Source organism: Polyergus mexicanus, unplaced genomic scaffold, assembly GCF_030449975.1.
Source record: "Polyergus mexicanus isolate NDT 795.1 unplaced genomic scaffold, iyPolMexi1.0 SCAF_16, whole genome shotgun sequence".
Classification (NCBI taxonomy): domain Eukaryota; kingdom Metazoa; phylum Arthropoda; class Insecta; order Hymenoptera; family Formicidae; genus Polyergus; species Polyergus mexicanus.
The window spans coordinates 2,138,724-2,154,661 of record NW_027223336.1 but is presented as its reverse complement, the minus strand read 5'-3'; the positions used below and the strand labels follow the sequence as shown (position 1 = coordinate 2,154,661).

Here is a 15,938-nt window from a genome sequence, read left to right as displayed (position 1 = left end):
ATATTATAAAAATTTCCTTAAATTATAAAGTTACATTAAATATTTATATATAATTTAAATATAATTATATTTTTAAATTATATATCTTTTATTTTGCGAGAATTGAATCTTCATATTCGTATCAAAAATTTTTTTTAATTTTTATTTTTTATATTTGAATTATATTGTATCTTTTTTAATCACATATAAAATTCTTCAACAGCGTCGGATCCAAGAAAGTAGAAATCTCGACGGAATTGTTTTATAACCGTAACAAAACTTCGAGGCCAATTATGTATTGACTCTTAAGTGAGGTTCTTAAATCAATGCGTATCCATCAATCCAGCGGTGAAATTCATATGCAATTTATTGTGCCCACAGTGCGAAAAATAGGATAAAGAGAGAAAATTCGCGGCATGTAATATTCATAGACATATATACTTGCACATTGATAAATGGTATAAATAAAATGATTAAAGATAATAAAAATGTAATATGTATATATGTAGGAAATATAGAATATCATTTTATATACATTGTTAAAATATTTTATGTACTGTCGTCTTTTTAAACGACATATTTATTATTATCCTTATGTTGCATTTTATTTGCACTAGAATCAACTTATCTAGCAGTATATATGAAAGAATAATTTTTTTACGAATATCATTTTATATACATAATATTAATCCGTTTTTTTTTTTAAGATTTTATTATCTTCAATGTTTTTACTAATAAAGTAAAAAATATTGTTTCTATGTTTTTTAGCGAATTGAATAAAGAATGACGACTGATAGCTTATCATTTTGAAAAGCATCCGAAATATTTTCATAACATTTATTATACATTTGTATATATTTGTGTGCAGATGCAAAATATTATGAAATTTTGATCAAATTAATGTGATTATTATTGAACATATGATCATCGTACAAGTTTGAAAGTTTTGTATCATCTGAGTGGCTGACAACAGGTTCCAAGAATGCTTCAGCCGCTGCACTTTCTCCGACGACCCTAAAAGCCGGCGATGCTCATTGAAACGAAAGTGCAACGATCTCGGTTCGATCTTAACGAGACAGTCTTATACTATTAATAAAATCCAGAATACGGGTATATGTCGAATTAGCAATGCAGCTTGATATTTATATTATCACTTTTTCAATAATTAAAACAATGATAAAACCTAAAGAAATTTAATCTTAAAAAGAAACTTTGCCTTTATATGTAAGGATAAAATTTAAAGGTAATAATGTAATATCATAATGTGAATATATATACATATTACGATAGATCAAAATCATCTATCGTAAAACGTCATCGAATAATATGAAAAACTACATGTTTCGTCTCGATTGCTACACTTAATAAGAAACTTCGCGACGACACATTTGTTGTTATAGCTTCCAATATAACAACTCGCTTTTTCGCAAAGAATTTTGCAATCACGTTACGACTCATTCACGATCCACGTAATTATAATAATAAGACAGATTTGGGGCATTTGGAAAAATTAAAATAAAAATCATTTCCCTCGAGAAGAAATTGGATATAATTTCTCTTTCTCTCTCTCTCTCTCATTTTGTGATATACATATATATTTATATAAAATAAAAAGCTGTGTACATACGCCTCTACCGATGCTACATCTATGTATAAATGTACAGATGTGCGACTACGCTCGCATAAACACCCGATTCATATTAATTCGCTTAACGATTTAACGAAACTTTAAGTATAAAGCGTATTAATCGCAAAACTCCTTGCATCCCGTGTCGCTACGCGATTATTTATCAGAACATTTATATATGCGTTTCCGTTTCATTTTACCGTTGTAAACGAACTTATAAATAAACGATCTGACAAAAAAATCATAATTCAATTCAGTCGTATAAAAAGATGCCCATTGATATACACGGTAATGGGCGATTTTCTTGTATTTTTATGGTTGATTTTTTACACTGTGTGTTGGCACTATTATTCATAAAAATATTAGCAAAAAATCTATAATATTAATGATTGAGAGAAATTTTATATTGTTAATATTTAGAATAATTATGAACTTGTTGAATGTAGATCTGAATATAATATGCTTGCTTTGAAAAGATGTAACAATTGCCCAAATAAAGAATTTTATCGACAAAAAAAATGTTAAATGTCGAAAATTTTGCGGCATAAATATGGATCATTATTTGCGCAACGAATTGACAAGATCGTGTAATATCTATGCATATACATATATTTGTCGCATATAATACATATAATATACGTATACGATATTAACGATATCAATATAAAATTTGCATGGCTTTCGATTGTTATTCATGCCGAATAATATTCAATTTTGGGAATTAATAATCAATTTTTGCAAGTCTTATTTCAGATATGAGTAGATCAACTCTTCGTTGCAATCTACTTTAAATCCGAACAGCATCTAGACTTTTAGCCCGGTAATCATCTGAGAATAACATTGTCGAAAGTTAGGTCTCTGTTCTCGCGTTGGATGCCGGATTTTTTGAATGGATTCCATGGAAGCCTCCTAACTACGTGCGCCGTAGTAACAGATCCCGCCGGGCTCGGCTGACCGGAAGACACTCCAGAAGAACTACTCGCCGAAACGCTGCCCTTATCGTGGTGATTGTTGGGTTTCCCTGGTTTCTAAAATAATTATATAGTTCCTACCGTCGTATTTTTTCATATTCATTCAAATGACTTTTCGAAAGAGTGCTCTAATTGTGATTATCATTTTGATCAAGAAGAAAATAATATGGCGGCAATAGACAAATAGAAAAGCTGAGTATCTGATTAATAGTATCGCTGTGCATGCTCTTAAAAATATTTCTTTCTAATAATTCTCTAATTTTCTAATAATTAAAATACCGCCCGTATCACGCATTACACTATATGTATTTCCTTTATTAGAGTGTATCAATTATAGATTTTATCATTCACCTTTAAATAATTTCTGTCCATTGGTGTGACCAACTTCAAATTTATAAAGTCACCGCATTGTTTTATCATCCGCACAACTTGTTCGTGAGATGCCCACTTGACGTCTTTGTCGCCAATGCCGACTATGAAATCGCCCTCCTTCATTCCGCCAACCTGAAATGAAAAATAATTCTCTCGTTATTAATCACTGTCATAGTTATTATTAAAAAAAAGCAAATTAAGGAGAATTGTACTGTTAGATTATAAATTTAATTAATTATAACGGATGAAAGTTCGTTAACAAATATATTCTTACATCAGCCAGCGAATTATGATCGACGGCAGCTATTATTACCGGAGCGTCACCGCGTACACTAAATCCAAACCCTTCGCCGTCAGGACCTCTTTGAAGCTGCACCAATCGCGGCGCGGTCCAGTGTCGTTTGGCCGAAAATATTGCTACGGGTCCCAACGATCTGAAAAGATCATCCACTCCGTGCTGTCCGAAATCCGGATGAGTAATGCTAAGTTGAAATTTCGTGGAAGCTATTTGCAAATAGAAAATAATAAATTGAAAATTTTTATATTTTCATATTACCTTTTTAATATTTGTTTTTTTTTTGTTTTTTTATCGAAATACAGGAAACAAAATTAAATTATAACAATTGATATATTTTTCGTATTTGTTTGAAAAATATCGTACCAATTATATCTGGCGGATCCAACAGTTCTCGAAAATCATCTTCGTTACCGAATCTGTTATAACTGTCGAGTGTTGCTTCTTGTGCTTTTTTCAAAACTCTCGCCAATGCTTGTTTACCCTTCAGATCGCGGCACATTCTCTGCAGTCGTTGACTCTCATCGTGCAAAACAAGAGCTTCTCTGAGATGAGCTTTGCCTGCGATGAATGATTCTTTTCGTGATATATGTATTCGTTCTTTGTACTTATAAAGAATTGTTAATATTAGAATGAATAAAAAACTTTGAAGATATAAAAAAAAACAATATTGTATATATAATAAACAAAATGAATAAGTAGATATGAACATTAAACAAAATAGTGAGAGTTCAATACCCAATAATTTCCTTTCGTTGTCATCTCTGGGAACAATTATATCCAATTGAGTCTTCCCATCGCTTTTTTGAATGTGTTCCAATGTGAGCCTAGTTTCTACACGAAACTCGACAATCGATCTGTCCAGCAGACCAACCGCGAGATGTTTGTGAGCAAGGGCGAGATGATGTTCGCGTTTCACCAGTATTAGTGAAATCCAAGTCTCTGGGACATAGTCACGAACCGGCTCGCGCGATATCAATCCGTGGACATCATTGTATATTGCCGCAACCTAGATTAATTATCTCAATGATTCACTCAAATTTATTGCACCGATAATCGTAAAACAGTTAATTATAGGATTTTTTTTTACCTGTGCAGCTTCTTGAGCAAGATCCAAACAAACATCGATACTTCTACCATCTCTAGATTGAAGCTCTAACTTTTCAAAGAGACACTCTCTTGCCTGAGCCTAAAAACATGAGAACATGAAATGAATTAATCGTTAATAGCAAAATATAAGCACATACAATGCAATAAAAAATTCTTAATTGTAAAATATTTTTTATTTAAACTTCAGAAGAACAATTTTATAAGTAAAAATATATATATAAATAAAAAGTATGTATATTAAAAATAAAGTATATTATTAAAAATTCTCTGTAAATGTATATATAATGTATAACAAATTAAATATATATATATATAATATATACATAATTGGAAAAAGAGGTAAAAAAGATAAGTCAAGAAAAGAATTTGATTTCAAAAAGTAACAAACGGCTGATTACGAGGCGAGAATAAAAATTTACCAGCATCAGTTGTACGAGCATTTCCAACATATCTGGACCCAAATCCATACTTGGTGCATTTGTGAAATTTTCATGGATATACCGAAAAGTACCGGCTGCCCGCAGGAAAGCATCGACCGCCTGATCGAGTCCTCGAGCGGTCAAGCGATCCTGCTTAGCGGCCAATTGTGTGTAGAGTGCACCGGCATTAAAGAGAATCGAAGCCTTCTCGAAGGCGACGGTTCGCTGGCAACTCGGCACTCCTGTTAAGGAATCGAACCATTCGAAGTAGATGCCGAGACTTCTCTCGGGTGGAAAGAATCGCCTCTCTATGAAGTAGAGCTGATTGTAATAACGCAGGAGCAACGCGATGCCTGCCGAGTCTCTAGTCGGTGTCCTCGTAGCCTATGAGTGTACGGATTAAAATTTTTTAAGATTTATATACTTGCGATATACTATCAAAATTAAACTTAACTTAAATTTTTCCACATTTTTAAGATGATATTCAAATCATTATGATGTATTAAAATTAGACGGACAATTGAAAAATTTATGTAAAATCCTCCAATAAGAAATTTCTTCTTATTTTAAATAAGATAGGATAAAAGAGATCTTTTTTATATATTTTTACAAATTCATTTTCACAAATTTTTATTACTATATGAGAAAAGAGATATATTATTTATATACCTGTCTAGTTTCCATTAAATCTGCTATAGCTTCTTCGTAGTTTTCGCCATCTTCGCTATAATGCTCCAAGATAAAGTCCTAAATGAGAAAAAAAGATCGTTTACGCAGCGCAATCGATATACGTGCATGTAGAACATGGAATCGCAGCACGTGACTAACAATATTAAATCGATGTCTTCATAGCAACTATAAGACTCTTCCAGTTAATGTGTGTTTGCGCGTTCCTTCTTGAGATGTGCTTGCGAATTTTCTTCTCGTATTATTAATAATTCTCGTTAAAGTTCGAAACTAACAAAAAACAAAAATGGTAAAAATCACTCTCGAATTAATACGAAAACGCTCGGAGCACAACGAGGGTGAAATATCGACGTTGGAAGAGATAGCTTTGCACCAAGAAAATATTGATAAAATCCAACTAATAGATAGACATTGCCGGCATCTCAAGATCCTCTTGTTACAGAATAATCTTATATCAAAAATAGAAAATCTGAGTATGCTTAAGAGATTGGAATACTTGAATTTGGCTCTTAATAACATCGAGGTTATCGAGAATCTGGAGGGATTAGAAAGCTTAAAGAAATTAGATCTCACCGTCAATTTCATCGGTAATTTACAGAGCGTAAAAAATCTTAGGTATGTTGTTTCATAAATAATATTTATCGTCAATATATATATATATATATATTTGATTGAAAAGCACAGCTCCTTGATGTTTTGTCAAATTATATGTGTAAAGTAACGAATAATATATTTATAATATTATTCTCTCTCATAACATATCAATAAAAAATATATAATAAATTTTTCAATAAAAAAGTTAATATAAAAATATTTTCTATTTGCATATTTTCTAAATATTTATGCTCTAAATATTAAATAATAAACAAAAATAATTAACAATTTAAATAAAATAATTAATAATCTAAATATATTGCCGACTCAACACGCATATCTCGTGTTTCCTTTAGATGCAATGAGAATCTGGAACAACTAATTTTAATGGGAAACCCGTGCGCGGATTACGAATATTACAGACAATACATTGTGGCGATTTTGCCGCAATTGAGAGAGCTTGACATGCAAGAAATCGAAAGATCAGAGCGTATCAAGGCGTTACAGATTTACACGCGAGCGCGAGACGATGTTATCGAGAATTATCGACGTTACGAAAAAACCAGGATACTCGAACGGATACGTCGTAATGCTGCATTTGAAATGACAGAGATAAAGACGGTAATTTTTTCTCAATGACGTGTATGAGTGATAGTCGTCGTGACGATAATTGAATTGCTGGATACAGATCAGCTTTTTTATCCAGTAATTATTTAAATATTATTGAAGTGTATTCTACTTGTATTTAATATACAAGGTCGTAACAATTAGCATAAATCTTTATGTTAATTTATTAAAGAAGTTTCTCAGAACAGTTTGATTTGAATTGCAAAAGGCTTTAAAGAAGGCTACAAAAATTTGTTTTTTTAGCTCAGCTATATATTTGAGTAAACATTTTTTAAACAATCTGTTAGCACGTGAGCAGTTACATTGCGGGCTCATTTAAGTAAGAAAAATGCAAATAAGAACAAACGTTATCTCCTTTAGAATACTATAGGAGAGGAAGAGGAAAATGTAAAGAATGAACAAAGCGGGAACGCAAATACGGAAGAGGATGACGAAGCGGAGAACGAACGTTTCTGGAAACAGCCTAGTTATCATACGCCGGAAGATAGAGTTGCCATCGCTGAACGATCCTTGAAGAAACTAGAGATGAGAAATCGCTCTTCAGATAAGAACAATGATCGTCCAAAACGCGTGCTAAAATTGTTTGCCCCAAACGGAAGAGCTTATAATATAAATCAAGCGAAAATGTCATTCAAATTGAACGATGAAGATGATCCCGACTTTGTTGTTCTCGAAGTCTCCGTTTACAGGTAGTCATTGACGTAATATGCATTGTGCTAAATAACAACATGTATTATATCCATGCAATAGATAATTAGGTGAATAAGTATAGAAAAATATACATCGCGACAGCTTATTTCGTAAAAAATTTATTAGCGCGTTTCAAGATCAAATATACAACTTCTAATGCATCCATAATTATATCCGAATAATTATTAATATAATTTTGTGTTTTAACAAATTTATTAAAACTTACTAAGAATATTCAGTCTATTCTTTCTTTCTCAAATTTATAGACACTTAGATACTTCTTACGTCGACGTCGATGTAAACCCGACTTACGTGCGAGTTACCATAAAAGGAAAGATTCTGCAGTTGACTCTGCCTTGCGAAGTATCAGTCGAGAAAAGTAATGTTCGACGGAATACAATTACCGGAAACTTGGTGATCAATATGGCCCGTTTGAACCCGTGCAAAACAATCGTAAAAAAGGATAAATCGATGAAAAAAGAAGAATCCAAACGCGAAAGAAAGATCCTTAGAGTTCGAGCGCCTGTAATATCTCGGCGAGCATTTCTCGAAATCGGTCCTTCCTCGGATATTCACGATTTTCTGATGGTAACCAAAGATCCCACGAAACGAGCTCAAACGAATGAGAAAGATCTCGTGAAGGAAGAGAAAAACGTCGAAAATTTCGAAGACAATCCGGACGTGCCGCCTCTCGAATAAACAGAGATAACAAGAACAATTGTGACGAATGAAAAATCATAATTATAAGTATCACGATGATCTGAAAATTGATCATCGCATTGAATCAGGACTTACCTTGAACGGATCCTGAAAGTCGATATCTTTGGTTTCTTTCAGTCCCAGTGGTATCATCGGCATGATAGGCTCAATGCTGAAAGAAGAAACAGTTCGATGAAATATCTACATCTCGTTACATATGTCGGTAAAGCTCATAATTCTCGCTAAACTTACCCGTCGACATTTTGATACAATTCCACCGAGCTGTTTAATTCGGCGAGCTGTTCTTTCAACAGTTGCAGATTTGAATTGACGAAGCTTAATTCCAAGGCGACGGTCTCCTTCAGTTTTCTGTTTGTAGTTGCTCTGTAACAAAATTAACAAAAAGTAAATGCAAATGTAAATGCGTTATCCATTTTTAGTTGTACAGTGTAAGTCTATAGTAAAATAGTACATATAGTACAGTACAGTAAAATCTCATTTTATATGACATTTTTTTATTTGTATGATCGTAATTGTGATTATTAATTTAGGATTTATATTTAAAATTTATACAAGGTGTCCCAAAATAACCGAATGTCCTTTTAATAGCAGATTCTTTGGCTAATTTGGCGGTGATTTTTTCTTAGCAAAAATATCGAAGAAATATAAATAAATTTCTTTATAATTGTATTTTCTTTCTGCTTCGTTAACGGAGATTTTACATTTCAAAAAATTGGTCGATCATCGTATATTTCGTAATATTAGCGGCTGTTTGAGCGCGAAAGTTATTTTGACAGTTTTGAAGAAGATAGTTTCTCAAACGTGTATAATTGTATTTTATTTGTTCTTAATACGTATAAATATATATTAGTAATAATAATCGTTATGCGCGCGTATACTATAGTATATCATTATAGTACATAAAATTTCCGCATCAAAATAATAATAACACGCGGTGCTCGGTTTTTGCGACATATAACGCGCTAATGTTTACGTGCCTCGACTCTGTTATCATTCGCGGGATAACACTTGAGCAGGAAAGTAACGTGCGGAGACGCTCCGTTTCTTTTCTAAATCGCGATCGCGACCAATATCGGGAAATTATTTGCTATTATAATATAATTATTAATTAATTAACATTTATAAATAATATGTAAATACATACATACATATCACGATCATACATACATATATATTACAATAAGTTTCAATGCGTATATTTCGTTATAATTAATTCATTTAATCAAGTAAAACTCGAAGTAATAGAAAATCAAATTATAAATTATTTTGTTTTGTTGCGATCTTTAGAGACAATAATTATTTCCTTAATACAACATAGAATCAAATCTTACTTTGTCCGCGATGCTTTATCATTTAACACTTTTCAACAATCTAAATATAATTCTGATTAAATGCGTGAAATAAAACAATCAAATCGCAAGTAATCGCGAGTAATTAACATAATGACAAACTCCGTAATACATCAATCGTTTAATAAATAATTGATAAAAAAAAATTAAAATATTTATATAATTTCTATAAAATATTAATAATTTATATAATTTATATAAATATCATCAATAACATGATATTGGCCTTGGCGACGTAATAGCGCTCTATTGTTTATGTTTATATTGTTTATATGTTACAGCCTTGTTATCATTCGTACGCCGATATATGAACAGTAATGAGTAGTGTGTGAGACGTTCTGTTTCAAATTCCTTTTTTAAACGCAATCGCGACAAGTATCGGGAGATATTGATACTGTATATCTCGTTGCTCCGTTTAACGCAATATTTACCCGGGAGATGTGAATAGTGAGCAGTGAACAGACATTTTTTATTAAGAAAAAATTTATTCCAAAATTGCCCAGAGAATCTGTTACTAAAAGGACATGCGATGGTTTTGTGTTGTGTGGGATATTTCTTAAAATTATATAAATCATAGAACGCCCGTGCTCACGCATTTTGCATTTTTACTGTATTCAATTACATTTATTTAATATAATAATTTATACAATCATAAAATTACGTATATATATATATATATATATATATATATATATATATATATATATATATATATTTAAACAATTAAATATTAATATAAGAAATATACGTAAGAACACTTACTTGAAAAGATTCTCGGCACCTGCTCGTAGCCGCAGCTCCTTGTTGATCTCTTGGTTGAGCTTACTCCGCTTGTTTTGCAGCTTTCCTCTGCAGGTCGCTACCCTCGGATCCGAACCCTGCGAACCATGAAACGCATAGTTAGCGATACCTTCGACGCATCATATATAGCCCGTAATCATATAATCCGCAAGGATTGCCGCAACGATAAAGACCAGTTCCGCTAATCACCTTGATCAACCTAACTCTGCCCAGCGATTATTTTTTTTTTTTTTTCCAGATCATAGTTTAAACCAGTCTATAGGTGAGAACAGAAAATTTTCTTTGTTAGGTCTATATTGAAATGTATGATGTGAATTCCATACAAAAATTCTAGAAAGCTTTTTTTCCATGATATCTATCGAGAGTATATTTAAGGATTCTAACATCAATTGAATTTAATATATCCTGATCATTCATTCAATTATCTCTTTCTGTTTATATTTGCCATTTAAATACCCCCCCCCCCATTTTTAATACTAATTTAATTTTCTACATAACACACATATATACAGAAAGAAGAAATACCATAGAATACAATTTATAATTACACACTTATGATAATTATTCATAGTTATAAAAAAGATTATGAGATGATTATGCCTTTGATATCATCCAATGTAATAGCTTTGAAAAGAAGTTATTTCAGATTATGGACAACATATATCATAAAAATTAATATATTACCTGATAATTAATACCAGGATATCACAAAATTAATATACAAATTATAGAAGTTTATTTTTTATATCAACATTTGAAACTATGTATATATAAAAGATGAATGCATAAATAGACGTTCACAGAGATTCAGAGAATAAACGCTTAGTAGATATAATACTTAAAGACGCCAAAATAATCAATCTGCCAAAGCGGGGGAAAAAAAAAAGAAAAGAAAAAGAAATACGGTTTTTCATGGCTGTTAACACGAAGCCGCGTCGACCTCGAGACCGCCGTGTGCAGCCGACTGTCAAGTTCGACTTCCTTTGCTCCTTACCCCGAACCGGAAGCATCTCCTCATGATAGAGTCCGGCGTGGTGATTTTCGCATTTCGCGCACTCCGCACCGTGCCACCGCTATCCTTTCTTCTGTCGGTCGCCCTTCTCCCGTCCTTCTCGTCCCTCGTGATCTCGCCCGGAACGACCATCTTCGCATCCGAGGACGCGATCACACGATCTCTCGGTAACGGGCAGTAGTGCACCCACTTCAGCATGATCGCGAATGCGCTGATTTATTCGGTAATCTCGATCGTATCATCGGAGATACTGTTCTGAGACGCGGGCAAAGATACGGTATTTCCTAATGGCCGACTATTATTACGTCAACGAAGTGGAATATGAAGAAGATGAGACATCCAGAAAATCTGACGTACGAAATTTGAATTAACGTTGCCGATTAGTAATCTTCGCGCTTCATTATTACAGAATTTTGTAATGTTTATATGAAACGATAAAAAGTTTATATTTTAACAAATTTGGAGGTAATCTTTTCCCTGTGGGAGTTTGAAACAAAATATTACTACCGCATTTTTTATTACAGCTAATTAAAGGCTTGCAAAATAAATTTTTCATTAATGCGGTAAGAAATATCATTCCTTACTTAATGTCAAGTTATTCTAACAGAATTTTTTATTGACACTGAGTTATAAATATTTTGTGTATTTATATAGTTTCTCTTTTTATATTCTGTATAAGTTCTTCAAAAATACTAAAAGTTAAAAAGTAGTTAACTAGCCATCAATTCTCATTAAAAAAATACTCGATATCACATTATTAATTAAAAAGGAAATAAATATTACTTCTATATCACCTATTTATTTAGAAAAATAATATCCGATTTGGTTTGCCAGTTATTCCACATTTGGCTTTATCCTTTTATCCTGTCGGGTACATTTTGCTGGTCTAAAAAATGCGGCAGCATTGAACTTGTCAGGAAGATGCAAAAGAGTTATATAATTTATAATTTCAAAAGCAATAATTTAAAATAGAGAACACTTTGGTTTCTCCCCAAAAGAAACACAAATTCTTTTGGAAATCGTCATCGCAATTTAGCATGCATTTATCATCTCGCAGAATGCGATTGTTAAAGATTAAAGTAAAAAATCTTGATGTAATTTATTTTTCGGCTCTTTCTTTTTTTTTGTATAATTTAAGCTAAATGAATGCGCAGTATGATACTAAGGTCCACTTGTATCGTATGTACTTGCTTTCACTACAAAAATGCAATAAAAATGCGGTTTACCACAAATGTCAGAGGATTATTGCGTCGCGTAAATTTAAGTGCGAATGATTTGCATCGTCGAAACGATTTGGCACGATGGTCGTCAATCTCTAGTCGTGTCTTATCGTCTTAAATAAAATACGGCTCTCTCTCTCTCTCTTCTCTTCTTTCTTTTTCTTTGAAAAGATATATTATGCGATGACACGGCTAATGTTCGCACAGTGAAATTTCCGCAAAAAGAAGGCGCCAAAAGTAGATTAATGCAATTCGTATTGTGTTTTATCGATAAGGTGAGAATAAATTCTGCTAACATTTCAAATTTTTGATAAGACCCCATAATCTTCGTTAATTCAACACAAACTATAAAATAGTTACAGATCGCAAGGAAAATCTGGATGGAGAAGTAGGTTATTTAGTTATTCTTATAGAGATACATAATCCGTAACTATCCAGCAAATCATAGCTCTCTAATATTACTCTAATTTTATACCGAAAAATGTATTGAAATAAATAAAATATTTGTTTTCAATTAAAGCAACGTTCTTTTTAATATTTAATTTATATAATGTATTAATTTAATTTAATTAAAAACATATATATATATAATAAACATAAGACTTTTTTTGCACCTGCATCCTCAATTATCTAAGATTTGCATAAGATGGAGAAATGCTATGCAGTTAGTAATGTCTTTAATTAAACGTTATTAAATGATAGCGTAGTCAACAATTCTCGGTTGAATTACGAAAGTAATAAAAATAGAGAGGAGAATCATAAAGTGTAAGCAATTTAGCCTTTCGACGTAACGGCGGACTAGGTGTTCGCGTTACCGTAATTCCGTTCCACTCTACTTAATAAGCCATTTCGCTAACGCGATAAGCGCGATTCGAAGGTAACGATAGATTATCCATAACTGTCGTTCAAGCCAACCAATGTAAAATTCAAAAGGCGCGTCCCGAACACTCCATTACCCTTGGATACAGTTTCGGAGTTACGAATTGTGTGCAATACCGTATTCGCGACTTCATTATAATTTCATAACGTCGTGCAGTACCAAGTAAACGAATCGTCAGTTACGGGAATTCTTTTTTACATAATCGAAGGACGCGGTAAGGACTCGTCTCACAATGTTCGCGCATTGGTCGTCGTAAAAAATCTTTTTTTTTTTTTTCTTTTACGCAAAGATAAAATGAGATATTGTTTTATAATCTTCTATAATTTTTGTCTTGTGCGAAGATAAGGCAGAATATTACCTTATAAAAATCTTGCGATCTCTCTTTTCTAATCCTTTGATTGTACCAATGTAGACTTAAAAGCGTAAACGTTTATTATATTTGTTACATAAGCTGTGCAGATTAAATTTTATTTCGTATATATGTACGTTTTACGTTGATTAATTCATGAAAACTGACTTTTTCTTAATGCAATTATAGCAATTTGTTCAACCGCGAGAGAACAACGGCACATGTTATACTTTGTGAGGAAAAAATATGGATTAAATAAGATATACAATAGTTAAGTCGGTCAAATTAGAAAAGTTACAAGATCAGTATTCCTCGTTCTACAGAAAATTGTAACATCGAGTTTTTTATGATATAAATATTGGTAGTTTAAATATAAATATATATATATATATACGAAATTTTAGAAAAAATATACAATTTTTATGTATGCAAATATTATGCCTGCATTACTAATAAATATATTATGATACGTTGATATCTTTATTATAAAAAATTCGATGTTACAATTTCCTGTAGAACGAGAAATACTGATCTTGTAACTTTTACATATATAAAGAGAGAGAGAGAGAGAGAGAGAGAGAGAGAGAGAGAGAGAGAGAGAGAATAAATAGAGATACAAAGAGCTGAACAAATTCTGAATCAATAGATATCGAATTATAATGATGTATATAATTGCATATTGACATATAAAATAAAATTAAGTGTTTTATATAATGATTAATTATTGATAAATTAATTTGATCGATTATCAAAACCGAGATTATCAAATTATATAAATTTCGCTCTACGTATTAATATCAAAAAGAAAAAAAAAAAGAATTTAATCACGAAAGAAATTTGTCCCATCGAATCTCCATTGAGAAAGAATTGATCGTTAATTCGAACTATCGAACGATCTTCAATCGAAAGGAGATTCAAGAGTTTCGAGACACTGGATGTGTCGCGGCGCGGATGCATATGCGACGTTAACGACTTTGCCGGATGTTATCGCGCGCGCTAAATCTACCGTAACTCGCGCGTTATTAAACCTTGCGGCCCAGTAGCTGGTCGGTCGCGTAACTGTTCGCCAAGCGAATCGAAGACGAGGCCGATCAGAATTGATATCGATGGACTATATAAATCGACATTGAGAGTCCGTGCGTAAAGAGCAACTTCCATCGTCAAACAGCTGAATCGTCAAAAACCCGCACGTATCACCTACGGAATGTTCAATTAAATTTCGGAATCCGGGCGCGGATAATGTTTCATTAAATCACCATCAGCATGATATAATGATATAATATCAAACATTTCTTTTTAGATTACGTATAAAATAATAATTTAGATATTATTCTCTTTTCACATATAGAGATCATCCCTAGTAAATATATTATATATAAATAATAAGTTTTATTAAACATATTATCGAAATATTCAATTATGCAATAAAAAAACAACTCTTTTATTACATCATTAAATAATATTATTTATTTATAGTAAGACAGTGGGTGTGTGTTATCATAAATAGATAATTTTTAAATGCGATAATGTAGTAAATAAAATAATATGGCTGTGAATATATAAGATATGCGAATTATTATTTAATATTGCAATCTAAATGAACCAATACAATATATGAATAAATCGTATCATGTAAAACTCAATACTAAAATAAAAATCAATACTTTGTAATGTATATTGTTATGTGCGAAATTAAAACGGGAGAAATTCAATTTAAATATTAAATCTTTAAAATTTTCTAAAACTGTAACGTCCTCGCTCTCATTTTTTTAAGAATTTTAAGACAGTCCCGCGTGTGACTTAAAGGTGGGTATACACTTAGCGAACGAACAGCGAATGCGAAACGTTTTGAACGTTTTTCTCGCACGAATTGTCTTTGATGTACCGCCTGATGAGGGAATCGAGTCGAATGCGAATCGAACGTTCTGTTTGCATTCGCTTCGGCGTATAATATATCTGCTGAATGATAATAACGAACGTTCGCATACGCTGTTCGTACGCTAAATGTATATCCACCTTAAGAAATTCATTATTACATAATACCGCCCATGTTCGACACGTAGGACGCGTACAAATACCCAATGTCCCTAATTTGTCAACGCTTAATTTATACGACCTCGATAAACGACCTCGTCCAATGTAAATTTATGAAATAAAAAGTATTATTCGAAAAATGTGTGTTGGAAATATTTTATACGCAAACGCGTTTCTTTTATTATTTATTTGTTATGCACTA

At 32.1% G+C, this 15,938-nt stretch overlaps 2 protein-coding genes across 3 annotated transcripts in view; one reads left to right on the top strand and one right to left on the bottom strand.

Moving 5' to 3' along the window:
• Positions 1-1,302: 1,302 nt before the first annotated feature.
• Rhp (GTP-Rho-binding protein rhophilin) overlaps positions 1,303-15,938 on the bottom strand; it is a 29,727-nt gene continuing 15,091 nt past the window's right edge. The window contains exons 1-12 of one of the 2 annotated variants that reach the window (XM_070308997.1): positions 11,236-11,648; positions 10,203-10,318; positions 8,323-8,454; positions 8,167-8,242; positions 5,443-5,520; positions 4,774-5,157; positions 4,335-4,433; positions 3,983-4,253; positions 3,611-3,805; positions 3,224-3,453; positions 2,929-3,081; positions 1,303-2,634 (exon numbers count right to left, since the gene is read on the bottom strand). In XM_070308997.1, coding sequence (XP_070165098.1) covers positions 2,431-2,634; positions 2,929-3,081; positions 3,224-3,453; positions 3,611-3,805; positions 3,983-4,253; positions 4,335-4,433; positions 4,774-5,157; positions 5,443-5,520; positions 8,167-8,242; positions 8,323-8,454; positions 10,203-10,318; positions 11,236-11,451 — 2,154 coding nt within the window. In that variant the 5' untranslated portion in view covers positions 11,452-11,648 and the 3' untranslated portion in view covers positions 1,303-2,430. Of the gene's footprint in view, positions 2,635-2,928; positions 3,082-3,223; positions 3,454-3,610; positions 3,806-3,982; positions 4,254-4,334; positions 4,434-4,773; positions 5,158-5,442; positions 5,521-8,166; positions 8,243-8,322; positions 8,455-10,202; positions 10,319-11,235; positions 11,649-15,938 lie in introns of those variants that run through there. The other variant, XM_070308998.1, reaches the window with a different exon arrangement.
• Positions 5,673-8,317, top strand: Tilb (touch insensitive larva B). The gene is given in 4 exon segments (XM_070309007.1): positions 5,673-6,075; positions 6,411-6,696; positions 7,057-7,370; positions 7,638-8,317. Coding segments are annotated over 4 exon segments (1,362 nt in total). The 5' UTR covers positions 5,673-5,746; the 3' UTR covers positions 8,071-8,317.